The sequence below is a fragment of the Lontra canadensis genome, unplaced genomic scaffold (assembly GCF_010015895.1).
Source record: "Lontra canadensis isolate GAN:19392208 unplaced genomic scaffold, GSC_riverotter_1.0 scaffold38, whole genome shotgun sequence".
NCBI classification, from domain to species: Eukaryota; Metazoa; Chordata; class Mammalia; order Carnivora; family Mustelidae; genus Lontra; species Lontra canadensis.
In genome coordinates, this window is record NW_022631032.1 from 15,072,609 (window position 1) to 15,091,086 (window position 18,478).

The 18,478-nt window shown below is 36.8% G+C and overlaps 1 protein-coding gene across 4 annotated transcripts in view; it reads left to right on the top strand.

Annotated features, from left to right (window-relative positions):
• Positions 1-18,478, top strand: part of NPHP3 (nephrocystin 3) — a 54,806-nt gene that overhangs the window by 9,183 nt on the left and 27,145 nt on the right. For all 4 annotated transcript variants that reach the window (XM_032869685.1, XM_032869686.1, XM_032869687.1 and 1 more), the window contains exons 5-13: positions 3,837-3,970; positions 5,409-5,569; positions 8,699-8,855; positions 10,979-11,053; positions 13,718-13,891; positions 16,016-16,119; positions 17,116-17,230; positions 17,466-17,609; positions 18,089-18,186. In XM_032869685.1, the coding sequence (XP_032725576.1) occupies positions 3,837-3,970; positions 5,409-5,569; positions 8,699-8,855; positions 10,979-11,053; positions 13,718-13,891; positions 16,016-16,119; positions 17,116-17,230; positions 17,466-17,609; positions 18,089-18,186 (1,162 nt within the window). The remainder of the gene's footprint in view (positions 1-3,836; positions 3,971-5,408; positions 5,570-8,698; positions 8,856-10,978; positions 11,054-13,717; positions 13,892-16,015; positions 16,120-17,115; positions 17,231-17,465; positions 17,610-18,088; positions 18,187-18,478) is intronic.

The window sequence follows — 18,478 nt, forward strand, 5'->3', positions numbered from 1 at the left end:
CTTTCTTCAGCTCCTTTAGGTGTAGGGTTAGGTTGTGTACTTGAGACCTTTCTTGTTTCTTGAGAAATGCTTGTACCACTATATATTTTTCTCTCAGGCCTGCCTTTGCTGTGTCCCACAGATTTTGAACCGTTGTGTTTTCATTATCATTTGTTTCCATGAATTTTTTCAATTCTTCTTTAATTTCTGGTTGACCCATTCATTCTTTAGAAGGATGTTTTAGTCTCCATGTATTTGGGTTCTTTCCAAATTTCCTCTTGTGATTGAGTTCTAGCTTCAGAGCATTGTGGTCTGAAAATATGCAGGGAATGATCCCAATCTTTTGATACCGGTTGAGACCTGATTTAGGACCGAGGATGTGATCTATTCTGGAGAATGTTCCATGTGCACTAGAGAAGAATGTGTATTCTGTTGCTTTGGGATGAAATGTTCTGAATATATCTGTGATGTCCATCTGGTCCAGTGTGTCATTTAAGGCCTTTATTTCCTTGTTGATCTTTTGCTTGGATGATCTGTCCATTTCAGTGAGGGGAGTATTAAAGTCCCCTACTATTATTGTATTATTGTTATGTGTTTCTTTGATTTTGTTATTAATTGGTTTATATAGTTGGCTGCTCCCATGTTAGGGGCATAGATATTTAAAATTGTTAGATCTTCTTGTTGGACAATCCTTTGAGTATGATATAATGTCTTTCCTCATCTCTTATTATAGTCTTTGGCTTAAAATCTAATTGATCTGATATAAGGATTGCCACCCCTGCTTTCTTCTGATGTCCATTAGCATGGTAACTTGTTTTCCACCCCCTCACTTTAAATCTCGAGATGTCTTCGGGTCTAAAATGAGTTTCTTGTAGGCAACATATAGATGGGTTTTATTTTTTTATCCATTCTGATACCCTTTGTCTTTTGATTGGGGCATTTAGCCCATCAACATTCAGGGTAACTATTGAGAGATATGAATTTAGTGCCATTGTATTGCCTGTAAGGTGAGTGTTACTGGATATTGTCTCTATTCCTTTTTGGTCTGCTACTTTTAGGCTCTCTCTTTGCTTAGAGGACCCCTTTCAATATTTCCTGTAGAGCTGGTTTGGTGTTTGCAAATTCTTTCAGTTTTTGTTTGTCCTGGAAGCTTTTTATCTCTCCTTCTGTTTTCACTGATAGCCTAGCTGGATATAGTAGTCTTGGCTGCATGTTTTTCTTGTTTAGTGCTCTGAGTATATCATGCCAGCTCTTTCTGGCCTGCCAGGTCTCTGTGGATAAGTCTGCTGCCAATCTAATATTTTTACCATTGTATGTTACAGACATCTTTTCCCAGGCTGCTTTCAGGATTTTTTCTTTGTCACTAAGACTTGTAAACTTTACTATTAGGTGACGGGGTGTGGACCTATTCTTGTTGATTTTGAGGGGGGTTCTCTGCACCTCCTGGATTTTGATGCTTATTCCCTTTACCATATTAGGGAAATTCTCTCCAATAATTCTCTCCAATATACCTTCTGCTCCCCTCTCTCTTTCTTCTTCTTCTGGAATCCCAATTATTCTAATGTTGTTTCGTCTTATGGTGTCACTTATCTCTCGAATTCTCCCCTCGTGGTCCAGTAGCTGTTTGTCCCTCTTTTGCTCAGCTTCTTTATTCTATGTCATTTGGTCTTCTGTATCGCTAATTCTTTCTTCTGCCTCATTTATCCTAGCAGTGAGAGCCTCCATTTTTTATTGCATCTCATTAATAGCTTTTTTTATTTCAACTTGGTTAGATTTTAGTTCTTTTATTTCTCCAGAAAGGGCTTTTATATCTCCCGAGAGGGTTTTTCTAATATCTTCCATGCCTTTTTGAAGCCTGGCTAGAACCTTGAGAATTGTTATTCTGAACTCTATATCTAACATATTACCAATGTCTGTATTGATTAGGTCCCTAGCCTTCGGTACTGCCTCTTGTTCCTTTTTTTGTTGTGAATTTTTCCGCCTTGTCATTTTGTCCAGATAAGAGTATATGAAGGAGCAAATAAAATACTAAAAGTGTGGCAAAGACCCCAGGAAAATACGCTTTAACCAAATCAGAAGAGATCCTAAATCGTGGGGGAGAGAAAGGGGATAAAAAGAGGTTCAGAAAAAGAAAAAAAAAAAAGAAACAATTAAAAAAGAAAATGAATAAAGAATAAATATAAAAAAGAAAAAATTATATATATTAGATAAACTAGTTTAAAAACGTTAAAAAATAAAAGGGTAAAAGTTAAAAAAAATTTAGCAGGAGAAGAAAAAAAATTGATAAAGAAAAATAAAAAAAAATTAAATTAACTGCAAGACTAAAGAATCATGGGGAGAAAGCCATGAGTTCCATGCTTTGCTTTCTCCTCCTCTGGAATTCCGCCGCTGTCCTTGGTATTGAACCTGCACTCCTTGGTAGGTGAACTTGGTCCTGGCTGGTTTTCTTGTTGATCTTCTGGGGGAGGGGCCTGTTGTAGTGATTCTCAAGTGTCTTTGCCCCAGGCGGAGTTGCACCGCCCTTACCAGGGGCCGGGCTGAGTAATCCGCTCGGGTTTGCTTTCGGGAGCTTTTGTTCCCTGAGCGCTTTCCGTAGAGTTCCAGAGGACGGGAATGAAGATGGCGGCCTCCCAGTCTCCGGCCCGGAGGAGCCGAGAGCTCGGGGCCCCACTCCTCAGTGTGTCCTCAGAGAACAGTGCCCAATTACTCCCGTCACCCTGGCCTCGGGCCACGCTCCGAGCTCACCGAGCCTGCAACCGGTTCAAGGTAATCCTGAGCTGAGAGCTCACTCCTTGGCTTGGTCTCTGTAGCCGGCTTCCCCGTTCTAATACCTGTAGGCTCTGCGACACTCAGACACCCCCGATCCTTCTGTGACCCTGTGGAACCTGAGGCCACGCTGACCCCGCGTGGGCTTCACCCCGGTTTAGCCACTGGAGCGATGTCCCTCAGTGGAACAGACTTTTAAAAGTCCTGATTTTGTGCTCCGTTGCTCCGCCGCTTGCCGGCAGCCGGCCCCTGCCCCCACGGTCTATCTTCCCATCGCTTTGGATTCACTTCTCCGCCAGTCCTACCTTTCAGAAAATGGTTGATTTTCTGTTTCTAGAATTGCTGTTTTTCTTCTCTTCGATCTCCCGTTGGATTTGTAGGTGTTTGCAATCTTTAGATAAGCTATCTAGCTGATCTCTTGCTACCTGAAGTAGTCTCAGTCTGCTACTTCTCCGCCATCTTGACTCCCTCCTTTTTATTATTTTTATATAATTTGGTGTCCAAAACAGTGGTAAGGTCTATTCAGAATTTCAATACCAGTGCAGATCTGAGTGTTATAAGTAGCTCCACTCTTTTTTCTTAAAACTACAAAATTGTCTGTTAACGACATGAAAATAATTTTTAATTATGCCTTTTGAATTAGCCAAGTATGTCTTAAAATATTCTTTCTCACTAAATAGCATTACATTTTATGCCGTTCTTAAAGTTTCTTTTTGACTTTATATATCTCAAGAATAATAAATAGGTAAAACTACAGGCCAGCCTGGGAATGTAGGCTCTCCCAAAGTTGCAAACTCATTGAACAGCTCATGTAACATAGGTTCATGATATCTGACTGGAACCAGTGGTACCCCAGCAGGGACCACTGGCTACCTTGATTGCTTTCTTCCCAACGATAGCATTTGAGGTTAGAGAACTGTTTGCCTTGTAATATGTCATTCCAGAAACTGTCAGTATTCATGAGTGAGATCAGATTCCATTCTACCTTGTCTGTTGTGTTTTTGCAGACTTTAAAAAAAAAAAAATCATCTTGTCAAATTTTTTTCTAGTGATTTTTTTTTTCATGAACTTAAGATAAATTTTATTTTCAGATGACTGGGATATTGCTGTAGCTAGTTTATTACAAGTTACTCCCTTGTTTTCACACTCTCTCTGGAGTAACGCTGTCAGATGTTACCTCATTTATACAGATGAAACCCAGCCTGAAATGGATCTTTTCCTTAAGGTGAGGATGTTTATAAATTCTGATTTCACTGATTTAAAATATAAGTGAGTATTGTGTCCTATTTATGATACTACTACATCTAAACCAAGTAGTTTACTACCTACCAGAGGATATGTCTTAAAGAACCGGAATAACTTAGAGCTTTTCTTTAGAGAAAATCTTGCTCAGTGTTACCAGTGTATTCAGATTAAGTCCTTGGAATGTTATGCTTTTGAATGCTTTATTACTTGTTCTCCACAGTGTTTAAGACACATGTTGATAGTGCCTGCTTTAGTTAATAATCTGCCAGCTCTAGCATTGAATCTGTTTCAGGTTATAACAAAATTTAGTCCTTATCATGGTTTTTAATTTTTCAAGGCAGCCATTGGAGTTAACCTGAGGCAGACGTTGGCATACAACAGCCTGTGGGCCAGGCCTGGCCTGCAGCTGATTTTTGCATGACCCAGAGCTAAAATTGCTTTTTACCTTTTCAAGTGGTTGGGAATCAATCCAAAGAAGAATGTTTGTGACATGTGAAAATTATATTAAATTCAAATTTTAGTGTCTATAAATAAAGTTTTATTAGAACACAAGTAGGCTTATCATTTACATACTGTCTATGGCTGCTTCACACTACAAGGACAGAATAAATTGCATCAGAGACCTCTGCAAAAACATCCAAGTTGTTCAACTATTACTAAATCGTAAGAATATTTGCCTTCTACAGAAAAAGTTTGCCAACTACCGTTCTAACTGCATTTGAAATACGTCTGTATGTCACATGCGAGACCTGCTATATTAACATTCACCAGAGTATTGAGTAAGGAACTCATTTAGTGCTCTTTTTTTATATTATTCGGTTTTGGTAAAAAGATAAAATATTTTGAAAACCAAAGTTTCTACTCACTAACTGAATATAGGTTATTACCAAACTGCAAACTGATGGTAAGGGAATTCCTCATACTTTGCATAATAATAAGTCATCATTACTTAGTAAGCTAATTTGTTATAGACCAAATAGTTTTCATTTATACCTGTTTGCTTTAATGATCTTATATATCATGGTTGGCAGTTTACTATGTAGATTCATGGATTTACGTGTTCTACTCTTTGTAACAATAAAGCAGAAATAATTTATTATAATAATAAATACCAAAGGAAAATAGCCTAATACTTTTCTTCACTGGTTTAGGTTTTATTATGAAATAAATCATTTTCTGAGCTAGAAAACAGCCAAGTTACTATGCTCTTATTTTTGTTTTAAAGGAACCTTGCCTTTCCCTTAAAGATTTTTGTAAAATATGATTATATATATTTTGAAATTTTAAATAAAAAATATATACAACATAAGCTATTCTAAAACATGCTTTCTTAAGTAGTATAAAGCCGACTTGATCTTTAGTTAAATAAGCTGGCCTTTTATTATGTTTTCATTTCTTTTGTTTTAATTTCTTTTTAGGACTATTCACCTAAACTTAAAAGAATGTGTGAGACAATGGGATATTTTTTCCATGCTATATATTTTCCAATAGATATTGAAAATCAATACCTTGCTATAAGAAAATGGGAAATTGAGAAGAGTTCATTAGTTATTTTATTTATTCATTTAACTTTACCAAGGTAAGCTGAAAATTGTCACTTATTAGGGGAGTTATAAATAGAATTGAGATTACGAAATGAACTTCAAAGAGAAGTCATAATTGCATTCTTTTAATCAAAAACATCCACAAAATTCAGTAAACTTTTTGAGTTTTCATACTTAAAGAATTAAAATTTTTACACTATTTGAGTTGTTTAATAGGTCATAAAGTTAACATTATTAAAGTAAAGATCATTTTAATCAAGGATAACAAACTATGGCCCTCAGGCCAAATCCAGTCAGGATCTGCTTTTATAAATAAAATTTTATTAAACTATAGCTATATTCATTTATTTATGTATTTCTATAGCTGCTTTCACACCATGACAATAGAGTTAAGTACTATAGTTACAACAGAGACTGTGTGTGTCCCACAAAGCCTAAAGTATATGCTCGCTGGCCATAACAGAACAAGTTGGCAACTCCTGTTTTCAATAATCAGCATTCACCTTCATTATTTGCTTTCTTCAAATACAAATTGAGAGCTACTTGAACACTTGTAAAAATGTTAAATCCAAATTTTTAATTCTCTGAGGAGCTTACCAGTAATTCCAGTAAAGTGAGCAATTTTCTTATAATGTGGATATAATTATACCACTGAGTCTAGTCTGCAAATAAAGATTTTTTTTTAACCAACTAGATACATAAATAGAAGACAAAATACTTTTAATAAGAGGTTTTCTTTCTTCATTTGCTATCTGATTGGCTTTAACCCTTCCAAGGCATTTTGTCCTTATTGAGGACCAGCTCTGACCTCGCCTGTGTACAGAAGTACATGGAGCCCTAGGCTTTACCAGAGACCCTGCAGTGTAATCCATCATTGATCCTTGAGACTACTTGGGGACCAGGGAACCACCTGGTCAATGAACCTTAACCCAAAACCAAGTTTAGGACTTTTTTCCACTTGGTTGCCTTTAGTTGGAGTTCTTTTCCTCCCTTACCTCTTTTCTTTTCTTGTTTTTTCTTTTATATTTATCAAGGATATATTCTGTTTTATTTAATGTCTGGGTAGTCTTTTATCTCAGGCAGTAATAGATGTTATTTGTTGTTTTCCTCATTAATTCTTTAATTCTTAGAACCATCTTGTTTTTTTCTTTTATCTTTTATCCATATTTAGTTAATAAAATATTGAACATTATTTTTAAACTTTTAACATTTATTTTCCTCATCTTAAATTCCTCTTAATCTTTTACCTGCCATTTCTTTCATATTGAATTACTTTACTGGGCAGATTTCAATTTGTCTTCTTCACCTAAAATTATATTTATTTTATATTTTTAAAACTTTACTCTTCTTAAAGAGTAAGAATTTTAATTTCTAGGGTTGCCTTGGTGACACAGTTAAGGGTCTGACTCTTGGTTTTGGCTCAGGTAATGATCTCAAGGTCCTGGGATCCAGCCCTGTGTAGGGCTCCATGCTCAGAATGGAATCTCCTTAAGACTCTTTCTCCCTCTCCCTCCGTATCTGCTCCCCCCACTTACTCACTCTCTCTCTCCAAAATAAATAAATAATTTTTTTAAAAAATTTAATTTCTAAAATTTTAACTATTTCTTCACCTCTACTTTGCCTTTATTTTGATTTAATTTTTTTATCCCATTTGCTGATTATTTTGTTTCCTTAATGTTTATTAACTGGCTGTCAAGAAGCATGGCAGTAATGGTGGGCTTCACACCATAAACAGAGGCTGCTAGAGCTTTTATTTCTCTCAGGTTGTTCCTCATCTCTCATGATGATTTCCCCATTCTTCTCAAAAGATGAGTCTAGGAACATGTCCCCTGAGCAGTACCCAGTAGCCATATCTACTTATCTCCCAACAAAGACTTTGAACCAAATTCCACATAATCTCAGATTTCATCTGAGCTCCACAAGTCATTTCTGTAGGGAGTCATTTTAAAATAGGAACTTGTGCCCAAACAGATGCCCATTCTTTGGTATTCACATGACCACAAACTTTTCTCCCAAAGCAATAACAAAAGAACTGTTAAAATACAAAAATTATATAGAGCATGGTCAGAATGAATTGTAACAAGGGAAAAAAATCTGTGGCTTGGATTGATTGGATTGGCACAGAGCTATATAATAGAATATTATGCTGTTTTGTATTGGGTCTGTATTTTAATATATTATGTAAATTCTGAATCATGTCATAGCTCTCCTCTGCATACACACACCAATTTGTGTATCTAAACAGATATCATTTAATGCTTTTTAGAAAGAGGAATTGGTTGCAATTTTCCTTGTGTAGAAAACACTGGCAGATTCTTCCAAGATTATTCTAGAATTTAAATTATACTGAAAACTTGTTATGGTGGCCTGTAGCAAAGTTAGACTTTTTTTTAAGATTTTATTTATTTTTTATTTACTTGAGACAGAAAGAGACAGAGGGAGAGGGAGAAGCAGACTCCCCACAGAGCAAGGAACCCAACGTGGGGCTTGATCCTAGGACCCTGAGGTCATGACCTGAGCCGAAGGCAGAGACTTAACCAACTGAACCACCTTGGTGTCCCAAAAGTTAGAATTTTTTTTAACCTTGTACCTCAGTTAAGATTTTTACTAGCCATCTGACCTCCCCCATCTGCTCTGGATCTTTCTCATACTGTATCTTGGGTATAAAGATTCAAGTCATTTAAGGCATTTATTGAATGAGAAAGACTAAAGGACTAGAGAAGAGAAAAATCTTGAAGCATTGGGGTTCATAATATTTGTATCTTAATTTGGAAATTATATATTTGTAAGTGGAATTAGGTTTCCATTTAATTGTAGTCTCATATGTCTGGTCCATTACTTTGAGCCATGTTTACAGTATTTTTGAGAGTTTTCTTCTTGTTGCTAGATATAAAAACTTAAAGTTCTGTATGCTTTAAAACTCAATTTAATGCAGAACTTATTGTACCCATTCACACTGTTTGGTAATAAACACATCGTATTTTTGTGACTAAGCTGGAACAGAGCTATGAGACATCTACTTTTGGAAAGCTGGTCTTGTTCTGTCCCTGGACTGCTTCTGGCCCCTTGTTATCCCTGTAAAGTCCCATTATTGACACTTAGGTTGACTGACAGTTTGCTGCCCTAGTGCAGTGTAGCACAAGAAATACTGATTTCCGATCTAGCCTTTTACTGGAAGACTGTGAAGAAGCTTTTCTGAAAAACCCTGAAGGCAAACCACGATTAATTTATCATCGCTTGGAGGATGGGAAAGTCAGTTCCGACTCCGTCCAGCAATTGATTGATCAAGTTTCTAACCTGAACAAGACCAACAAAGCCAAGGTAAAATTCCTAAGGTTATTTTTTTTAAGAACTTGATTGGCTAAGGGAAGTATTAGAACAAAGGTCATGAGGTGGGAGTGAGTGAGGGGAGATAAATAGGACAGTTACCTGGGAGCCAAGGGTAAAGAACCTTGGAGACCATTTTAGAAATCTTGGTGGTTTTTGTTGGTTGTTTTTTTTTTTGGAATGAGATGGTTTTTTTACTTGGAGTGAGATGGGTTTTTTTACTTGGAGTTTTTTTTTAACTTGAGTCATTGGAAAATGTTAAGCAGCACAGAAGTGCCATTCTGAGAAGGAGTTCTTTTTTTTTTAATTAACATATAATGTATTATTAGCCCCAGGGGCTGACAAGGAGTTCTTACGCTGCTGTGTTGAGAATTGATTGGTTTGGAGGTAGGGGAGAAGAGCTCCTGTAGTCACCAGGTGAGAGATGCTGGTGGCTTGGACCAGGGTGGTGGTAGAGGAAGTGGTGAAAAACAGGAATCTGGATAAATTTTGACAGCAGAGCCAATAGACTTAGTTGTGGACTGTGAGAAAAAGAGAGGAATAAATAACAATACACACCTACAAAAAGTGGACAAATCAGATTTTTTTCTGTTCCTTTTTTCCCCTAAGTATGGAGTTCTTCTGTCTACTGTTGACTAAGGATCAATGTAAGGAAGAACCTTTTTATAGTAACCTTTGCTAAGAGCATGGGGAAAAACAAAACTGTAATGATGAATGTGAGAGATTTGATCATTCCTAGATGCATGGTGGGATACTTTTTAGAACAGAGTTGTACGCTTTGCCTTACTGCACACTGAGATTACCTGAAAATGCTTACTGTTAATGTTAAGAATACAGTTGAGAGGCACCTGGCTGGGTCAGTCAGAAGAGCATGCAACTCTTGATCTCAGGGTTGTGAGTTCAAGCCCCATGCTGGGTGAAGAAACTACTTAAAAATAAAATCTTAAAAAAAAAATACAGTTGAAAATAACTCAGATTTTGACATTGTTTTTATTTCTCTGTGCTCATTCAAGAAATAAGATCAGATATGAATACAAGCATTTTTTATACATCATTTAGTATTGAAAAGCTTAAGACCAGTATAACTTTAAAAAACCTAACACAAAAAAGTACACCTTTTTTATAATCTCCAGAACCATTAATTCTTTGCTTTGCTTTGTTTTAGTATGAGCCTAGTCCATAGACCCCAAGAGGCAGGAAACTGATTCTCTTTTCTGATCTTTATTCTATTTATAAATGTCTTTTAAAAATTAAAACACTAGAAGGATGAATTTATTTTATAGAAATAGGAGTAAAATAAGATCTGTCTACCATGATTATAAATGTAAATGCAGGATGAACTTATTCTGGTTCACTTGATGTGCTTCGTAAAACCATTGCCTTACTCTATCAAATACTAATCATTTACTAGCAACGTACATGTTCTCTACAGGTAGGGCATTCTTCTTTCAGCAAACTCAGATTACTGTTTTTTTTCTTTTTAAAGTTTTTTTTTTTTTAATGTATTTGACAGAGAGAGAGGGAGAGATCACAAGTAGGCAGAGAGGCAGGAAGAGGGGGTGGGGGAAGCAGGCTCCCGGCAGAGCAGAGAGCCTGATGCGGGGCTTGATTCCAGGACCCTGAGATCATGACCGGAGCCCAAAGCAGAGGCCCAACACACTGAGCCACCCAGGAGCCCCAGAAGATTACTGTTTTATGTAGCCAAGTACCATTTTGCTCTTTTGTTTTGTAGAATTATAGCCTTACTCTCATAAAAATTGATTTTGATGTATTTTGAAGATTATATATATTGAGTGGCATGGAAGTACATAAGACAATTTGGACACCATAAGAAAAAAGTATACTTTTTGTTTTATTGTGACATTGTTCCCATTGTTCATGATAAATCCCTCCTATACCTCAAACAAGTTACATAACATGCTTCAGTTTCCTTCTCTGTGAAATGGATAATAATAATAATAATAGTGTCTCCCTCATAGGCTTGTTGTGAGGACAGATGAGCTAATAGTGTAAAGCACTTAGAATAATCCCTGATATATAAGTTCTGTAGAAGTATTTACCCCCTCCTGTTACTATTGTTTTCTTCATGTTTTTGTCGAACTTCTTTCTTTTTCCAGATCATTGATCACTCTGGAGATCCTACAGAAGGAGTATATAAAACTTATATTTATGTGGAAAAGATTATTAAACAGGTAAATATGCATTCTTTATAAGATTTCATCTGATATACTCTAAGGGGCGCCTGGCTGGCTCAATCGATAGAGCATGAAATCCTCAATCTTGGTGGTGAGTTCAAGCCCCATGTTGGGCATAGAACTGACTTAAAAAAAAGAATTCTAAAACTCTTATCCATCAAGTTGGGTGTTCCAGTAAAAACAACTTCCTAGTTTTTTTTAAAACAATACTGGGGGAGAGAGTGCCATTGTTTCTGGTGGTTGTCTATCCTGTGGTATTATCATAGTATTACCAGTACCATATCTCTTTATCTGTCGTCTATCTCACAAAGCTATTTGATGCCTCACCACTAGGTTGAATGTAAAATAGATTACAAAAGTGCTAGATAAAAGGTATAAGTATTTGAGGGAAAATGTTTATCTTATTAATAGAGTCTCCTCAGGTTTTGTATGCACTTTGAATTTTTATAAAGTAGAAAAATCCCTGGGGCGCCTAGGTGGCTCAGTAGTTGAGCATCTGCCTTTGGCTCAGGTCATGATCCTAGGGTCCTGGGATCCATTTTGGGCTCCCTGCTCAGTGGATTTTCTGCTACTCCCTCTCCTTCTGTTGTTCCCTCTGCTTGTTCTCTCTCTCTCTCTCTCTCTGTCAAATAAATAAATAAAATCTTTAAAAAAAAATCTTTTCAGGGGTGTCTTAGTTGGTTGAGCATCCATTTCAGCTCAGGTCATGATCTCAGGGTCATGAGACTGAGCCCCACGTAGGGCTCTGCTGGGCATGGAGCCTGCTTAAGATTCTCTCTCTCCCTCTCCCTCTGCCCCTCCTCCCCAACCCACACCCACCCAGCCCTTTGCACATGCACAGTCACTCTCAAAAAAAAAAAAAAATCCTTTTCAAATTTATCTACTACATCATTCTTATAGCAGAGGAGGTGAAATCATACCTCAATGGGTCAGACGTTATGGGTCATAGACAGTATCTCAAGCGGAAAGTTTCTACAGCATCTCATGTATTATCTTGTAAAGTTATATGAGTTATATATTCTGCTTAATGTTATACTTGTGTTTAATGTAAAAAATCATTTTAAATTACATACTATCAAAAGTTCTAATAATGATAAGAAAAAGAACCTGCCCCTACCTTAAAAGTAAAATAGGCACAATGGCAAGATGTACCACAGTTAGCCTGCCGTTGCCTGTACCTGCTGATCCATCCTCCAGGGTGCCAGAAATTCTATTTGAGAAGTTAGGGATTAGATTACTTTTTCTAATTAAGGTGTATTACAAGTATGAGATTTGTTACCAGAGAAAAAGAATGAGCCCCAAAACATGATGATATGACTTCTGGGCAACACATTTTGTATAGTGTTTTTTAATTTTTAATATAAAATTCAATTTTTAATATAAAAATTGACATGAGTTTTGATCTTCTCAATAAGTTGTGAATTTTAGGATCCTAGTAAATAGAATTAATTGAGCAGAATAAATGGTAGCAAGTGAGAGTGGACATATTTGCTGTCTTTACTGCTTGAAGAACAATGTATTTTCAGTGATATAAAGACTAGATATCATGACGCAGATATTTGATATCAAGAAACTCCATCTTAGTAATTAAAATCTTATAAAAATGTAATGCAGCATATTTCTTAGGTATTAGCACAATCTTTAAAATTATTCTCCAACCAGATATAAGCAAATACATTGTGTAACATTTTTCAGAAAACAGATCCCCAAGAGTCAAATGCCCCTCTATTTTTATTCAACAGTTGTTTTTGTTTGTTTGTTTGTTTTATTGTAAGTCCTATGCCCAGCATAAGGCTTGAACCTAGGATGCCAAGATCAAGAGTCACATACTCTACTGACTAAGCCAGCCAGGTGCCCTAATCGCACCTCTGTTTTGTTTTTTTTTAAGATTTTATTTATTTATTTGACAGAGAGAGAGATCACAAGTAGGCAGAGAGGCAGGCAGAGAGAGAGGGGGAAGCAGGCTCCCCACGGAGCAGAGAGCCCAATGCGAGGCTCAATCCCACGATCCTGAGATCATGACCTGAGCTAAAGGTAGAGGCTTTAACCCACTGAGCCACCTAGGTGCCCCATGTACCTCTATTTTTTTTTTTTAAGATTTTACTTATTTATTTATTTGTTTGACACAGAGAGAGATCACAAGTAGGCAGAGAGGCAGGCAGAGAGAGAGGAGGAAGCAGGCTCCCTGCTGAGCAGAGAGCCCAATGCGGGGCTCGATCCCAGGACCCTGAGATCATGACCTGAGCCGAAGGCAGAGGCTTAACCCACTGAGCCACCCAGGCGCCCCTGTACCTCTATTTTTAATGAAAGTTTTTTATTAAGAGTTTGGGGGTTTTTTTATGTTTGTCATTTTAATATTTATTTCTACTGGTGTTTTTTATAGTTTTAAATTTATTCTTGAGGTCATGTTCGATTCATTAGTTACGTATAACACCCTGTGTTCATCACAGCACGTGCCAACTAATGATGTACTATATGTTGGCTAACTGTTAATAATAAAAAATTAATAAATAAAATCATTCATGTAGGCCCCATACAAAGGTCATAGGTTTGGACTTGCCCTCCACCATAGGTGAAACCCACCTTAGGCCTGTGTGCTCACACTGCTGCGAGGTGTTTCCACTCTTTATTCATTGTTGTGTGCTTGCTCTTGGTGTTCAGGACATCCTGGGCTTTGAGAACACAGACCCAGAGACTAAGGATTTGGGCAGTGAAGATTCTGTTCCAGAAGAAGATGATTTTGGTGATGTTCTTTGGGACATACATGATGAACAAGAGCAAATGGAAACTTTCCAACAGGCTACAAATTCAGCCCATGAGCTGGGATTCGAGAAAGTAAGCATTTGGAGTTATTGTTCCGACAAACGTCAGTCGCCACTTAAGGCTGTTTTGTGATTGTGGTTTTACCTAAACATAGTCAAGGTTAATAAGTGTATTAGTGTTTGTCCTCATGGTGTGATTATCCATGTTGAGACATGTGCTTAACTTTGTATCATATGAAAGATAAGTGAGATTCAATTACATTTTTGAACATCAAACATTTGTAGTTAAGATTAGGATTTATTAACCACATGTTCTCTATCACCTGCAGTTCACCAAACCAACATTAGGGTAACTAAGAAATTTGATAAAAATCATGAGACTATCTGTTCTTCCAGAGCTTGGATGACTCAAAATGTTCATTCAGAAAATACCACAGTAGTTAATGCAATAGGCTGATCAGTTCATCAGCATCCTTAAATATCTAAACAAATTAACAGAATTTAAAGTGCACAAAGAATCTATGTCCAAGTTCAAAGAATGATTAGTATTTAAAAATTAATGTAAGAACAATTTTTTTTTTAAGATTTTGTTTGTTTATTTTGAGAGAAAGTGAGCAAGCAGGAGTGGGGGGCAGAGGTGGAGGGAAAGGAAGAAGCAGACTCCCCACAGAGCAGGGAGCAGGGAGCCCCATGCGGGGCTTGATCCCAGGACCCCAAGATTATAACCTAAGCCAAAGGCAGACGCTTAACTGACTGACCCACCCAGGTGCTCCAACAACAAGTGTTTTAAAGAATATTATCATAGCTGTCAGAAACAGTAATTTCATAGAAATTTTATAATTTAGGTTGTCTCTGTTTATATCCTGGTTCTACCATTTGCTAACTCTGGATTTTGACCATTACTTAGCTCTGAACTTTGACTTCCTTGTCTGTAAAATGAGATTGACTACTTTACCTACCTGACAGGGTTGTTGGGAGAACTAAAGCAAATAAAACACATCAACCCCTTAGCACAGTACCCAGCACATGATAAATGTAAATTGTTTTTATTTTGTAAGAGAGGTATTGTTATCATTGTTTCATAAATAAAGAACCTAAGAGCACACATGGAGTAGATTACAGATCTGCGATTTAAACCTAGGTCTTCTGGCTCTTTCTTCTATGTCTTTCTTCTGTGGCAAATGGTCTTAACTCAGGAACCATGGGTCTATAAATGGGCTTTATGTGGAACCATGAATTTATAGGTTCCTAAATCAATAAAGTCCTTTGCTTTCTGAGAAACACCATTGCTATCAGAATAATTTGAGTTCCTGAGGAATATATTCTATGTATATATTGGCAAACAGAAAATTTAATTGAAAAACTATACCAAATAATTATTTATTGTAGCTGTTGGAAATTTCTGCTACCCTAACGCTAGGCACAAACTACTTATTACAAGTTCTTTAAATTCCTTATTAGCTGTCATTTAGACCCCTGGCATACTTAATGAACATCTCAATCCCCAAAATAACTTTGCCAACTCCCTAATAAGTACTGAGGTATTTTGCTTTCCTGAGTGTGTTCTTTTCATCTCTAAGCCAGTTTTTTAATGTCTGGGGAAAGCCTGAGAACTCACTCAATTTCAGAAAGCTCTCAGGAAGCGGGTCCTAAGCTGATTCTCTGCCTCAGGCTGGGAGACTTGAGATAAAGCACCCAGACAAAACCAGTTCTTGTTTGGACTGATTCTCAGAAATCCCTGGAAAGTGAGGTGGTGTCCAGGACAGGTATTCTTCTGCCCAGGAGAATGAGGCTGCCTGCCGGCACCCTCAAAGCCTTCTACGGTACTTCCTGTGGTTTAGGGGATGCAGGGGAATACAGTGGCCTCCCTGTAGCATTCTGCAAAATCCCAATGTTGTAAAACCCAAGGGGGATCTCAGTGTTGTCTCTCAACCATTAATTTACAGAAGTACTATATGTAGAAGAAATTGGGGCTCACTCTTAGTTTACCACTTTGGGCACATTTAACCAGCCATTAAAAAAAAGCAATCATGAGGAGGCTGTTGACTAAAAGTAGATTTCATTTTCTCACACAGCTTTTCACTAATGATTTCAGAGGGTAGTCAGAAATTGACTCTAGAATTCTCCAAAGCATGTGCTTCCTCACAATTTAATTTATTTAATTAACTGAATTTTAAAAATTCATTTTTCTTTCTAGTATTACCAGCGCCTTAACGATCTAGTGGCGGCACCAGCACCAATTCCACCCCTTCTTGTATCTGGAGGACCAGGTTCCGGAAAGTCCCTTCTCTTATCAAAGTGGTATGACACAGTGCAATTAAGTTGTTGTTACCATTGTCATTATTTGACTCACTGACCATATTCGACAAAATATGTTATTGCCTGTCTGCCTTCCTGCATGGCCTGTACTAAACATTGAGAAAGCAATAAAGATATAAAATAATAGAGTCACGCCCTGAACTATATACAATTTGAATATTAGGATACAGGATGAGAAAGGAATAGAAAATAGGGCCATTTGTGATTGTGTACACTAATTACGAAGGTTAGAGCTAAGCCGTGCTATGTAAGGGAGTGGTCCGTGTGGAATGGAATTAGGTGAACTAGATATACAGGGGATGTGCCTGTGTTTTCAATCACCCGCTTCATCTTCAAAGTTTCATTGAGATTTTAAATATTTGAAAGAAGGCAAAGACAGACTGTTTAGAATGAGATAAGTCGTAAAGAACATCAAAATAAAGGATGACCTGTATTGTGAATGCAAAGTGGTTCCTCAGATTAGGGACTAAGGTTTATAGAAACTGATAAACTCTTTTTTACTTTCATTTTCATTTCTATTATTTAAAAACAATTCGTAAGAATATTTTCTTTCATAATTATGATTTACATTGAAGAGTTAGCATATGTTTCTTCCTTTTTACTGCTCTTTTATTTAGTGGAAAATAATAGTTTTTTGGAAAATAATATTTTTGTACTTAGCAAACAAGCTTCTTTTTTCCTCTGTTTATTAAAGGGTAATGCTCATTTCACTAATACATTAACCTCAAATGTATATTATATTGGTTTCCATTCATTAATATCAACTTGTAATTAAAATGAATCTGTAATTTTTAAATGCTTATTTAAAAGGATCTAAAAGTGGACTAAAAATGGAAATGTCCCATGTTTATTCAGAAGTGATTGACCATGTGATTGCTGACAGTTGGGTAGCACTTGATGTTTAATTGCATTGTGAATTCTTTTTTTGTTGATAATAAATGAGTTTCATCACTATTCTAAAAGGTCTTTTTCTTTCAGGATTCAGTTACAACAGAAGAATTCCCCTAACACGCTAATTCTTTCTCATTTTGTGGGAAGGCCCATGTCAACCAGCTCTGAGTCCTCCTTGATTATTAAACGACTAACTCTAAAGGTATAAAATGCCATGTTTTGGGATTATCAGAATTTTTATTAAAATCAGAAGCTGTTAGGGCTGAGTACCCAATAATTTACAATCTTCAACATTACCCATTTGTTTTAGATTTGTATAAGGTTAAAAATACTTGATGCAGTTGGTTCCTCTTGATCACTCAATTTTGGTTTAAAAAGTCAGGATAAAAATGTTTCCCACCAGCTGTGATGAAGTGTAACTGCTTGAATTCTTGCAGTTGATGCAACACTCTTGGTCAGTATCTGCTCTAACACTGGATCCAGCTAAGCTTCTGGAAGAATTTCCACGCTGGCTGGAAAAACTCTCTGCCCGTCATCAAGGCAGCATCATCATCATTATTGATTCCATAGATCAAGTTCAGGTACTGTTTTCACTTCGTAACCTACTGGTACTCTCAGAAAGAAACAAAATTATCAGTAATGGCTATAGCAGGCATTTAAATATGTTTATGACAAGAATATGTTGGTGTTGTTTCTAGTATATCTGTTCAGTTCCTAGGGAGGAAACACGTGCATAAAAAATGTACTGTATGCCAATACACACTAGTATCTTATTGGGAAAGACCAATTGAATGAACCAATTAGCAAAAAATGTTAATTTTGACTTATTTCTAGGGCCTTGACATTTCCTTAAGTGTCCAGAATTCGTATCAGCTATAATAGTATTTTGCCACTTGTTCTTTTAATATCCTGAGATTGAATTTATCATCCCAAAACAAGAGTATATCCTTAATAATAATGGGAAACTTAATGACAATTTCATTTTACTTGGGGAGCTATTACCAGATTGTTTTGAAATATTTTGAATTAATAGAATGAATTTTGTTTTTATATTTTTAAGCAAGTTGAAAAACACATGAAATGGCTGATCGATCCACTGCCAGTGAATGTAAGAGTAATTGTTTCTGTGAATGTAGAGACATGCCCTCCAGCCTGGAGGTACGATGCTCACTCCAGTTCTTTCAGATTACATGGAATGTGTTAAGTACAAACCGGGAAAGGTTTTTGCATGTGTGTGTGTGTTTTCATGTTTTTCATGTAAGTGGCAGGGAGGAAGGCAGGGAGAAGTGGATAAATTCAGGAGAAAGATGTACTCTATAGGCTTTGGTGGGAGGTTAGAGCTGGGATGTCAAGGCGGGCTAGATGGTCCCCAAGTTTCCGGCTTGTGAAATTAAGTGAATTATGGTTACATGAACTGAAATAGGGAACACAGAGGATGGGCAGGTTTGTG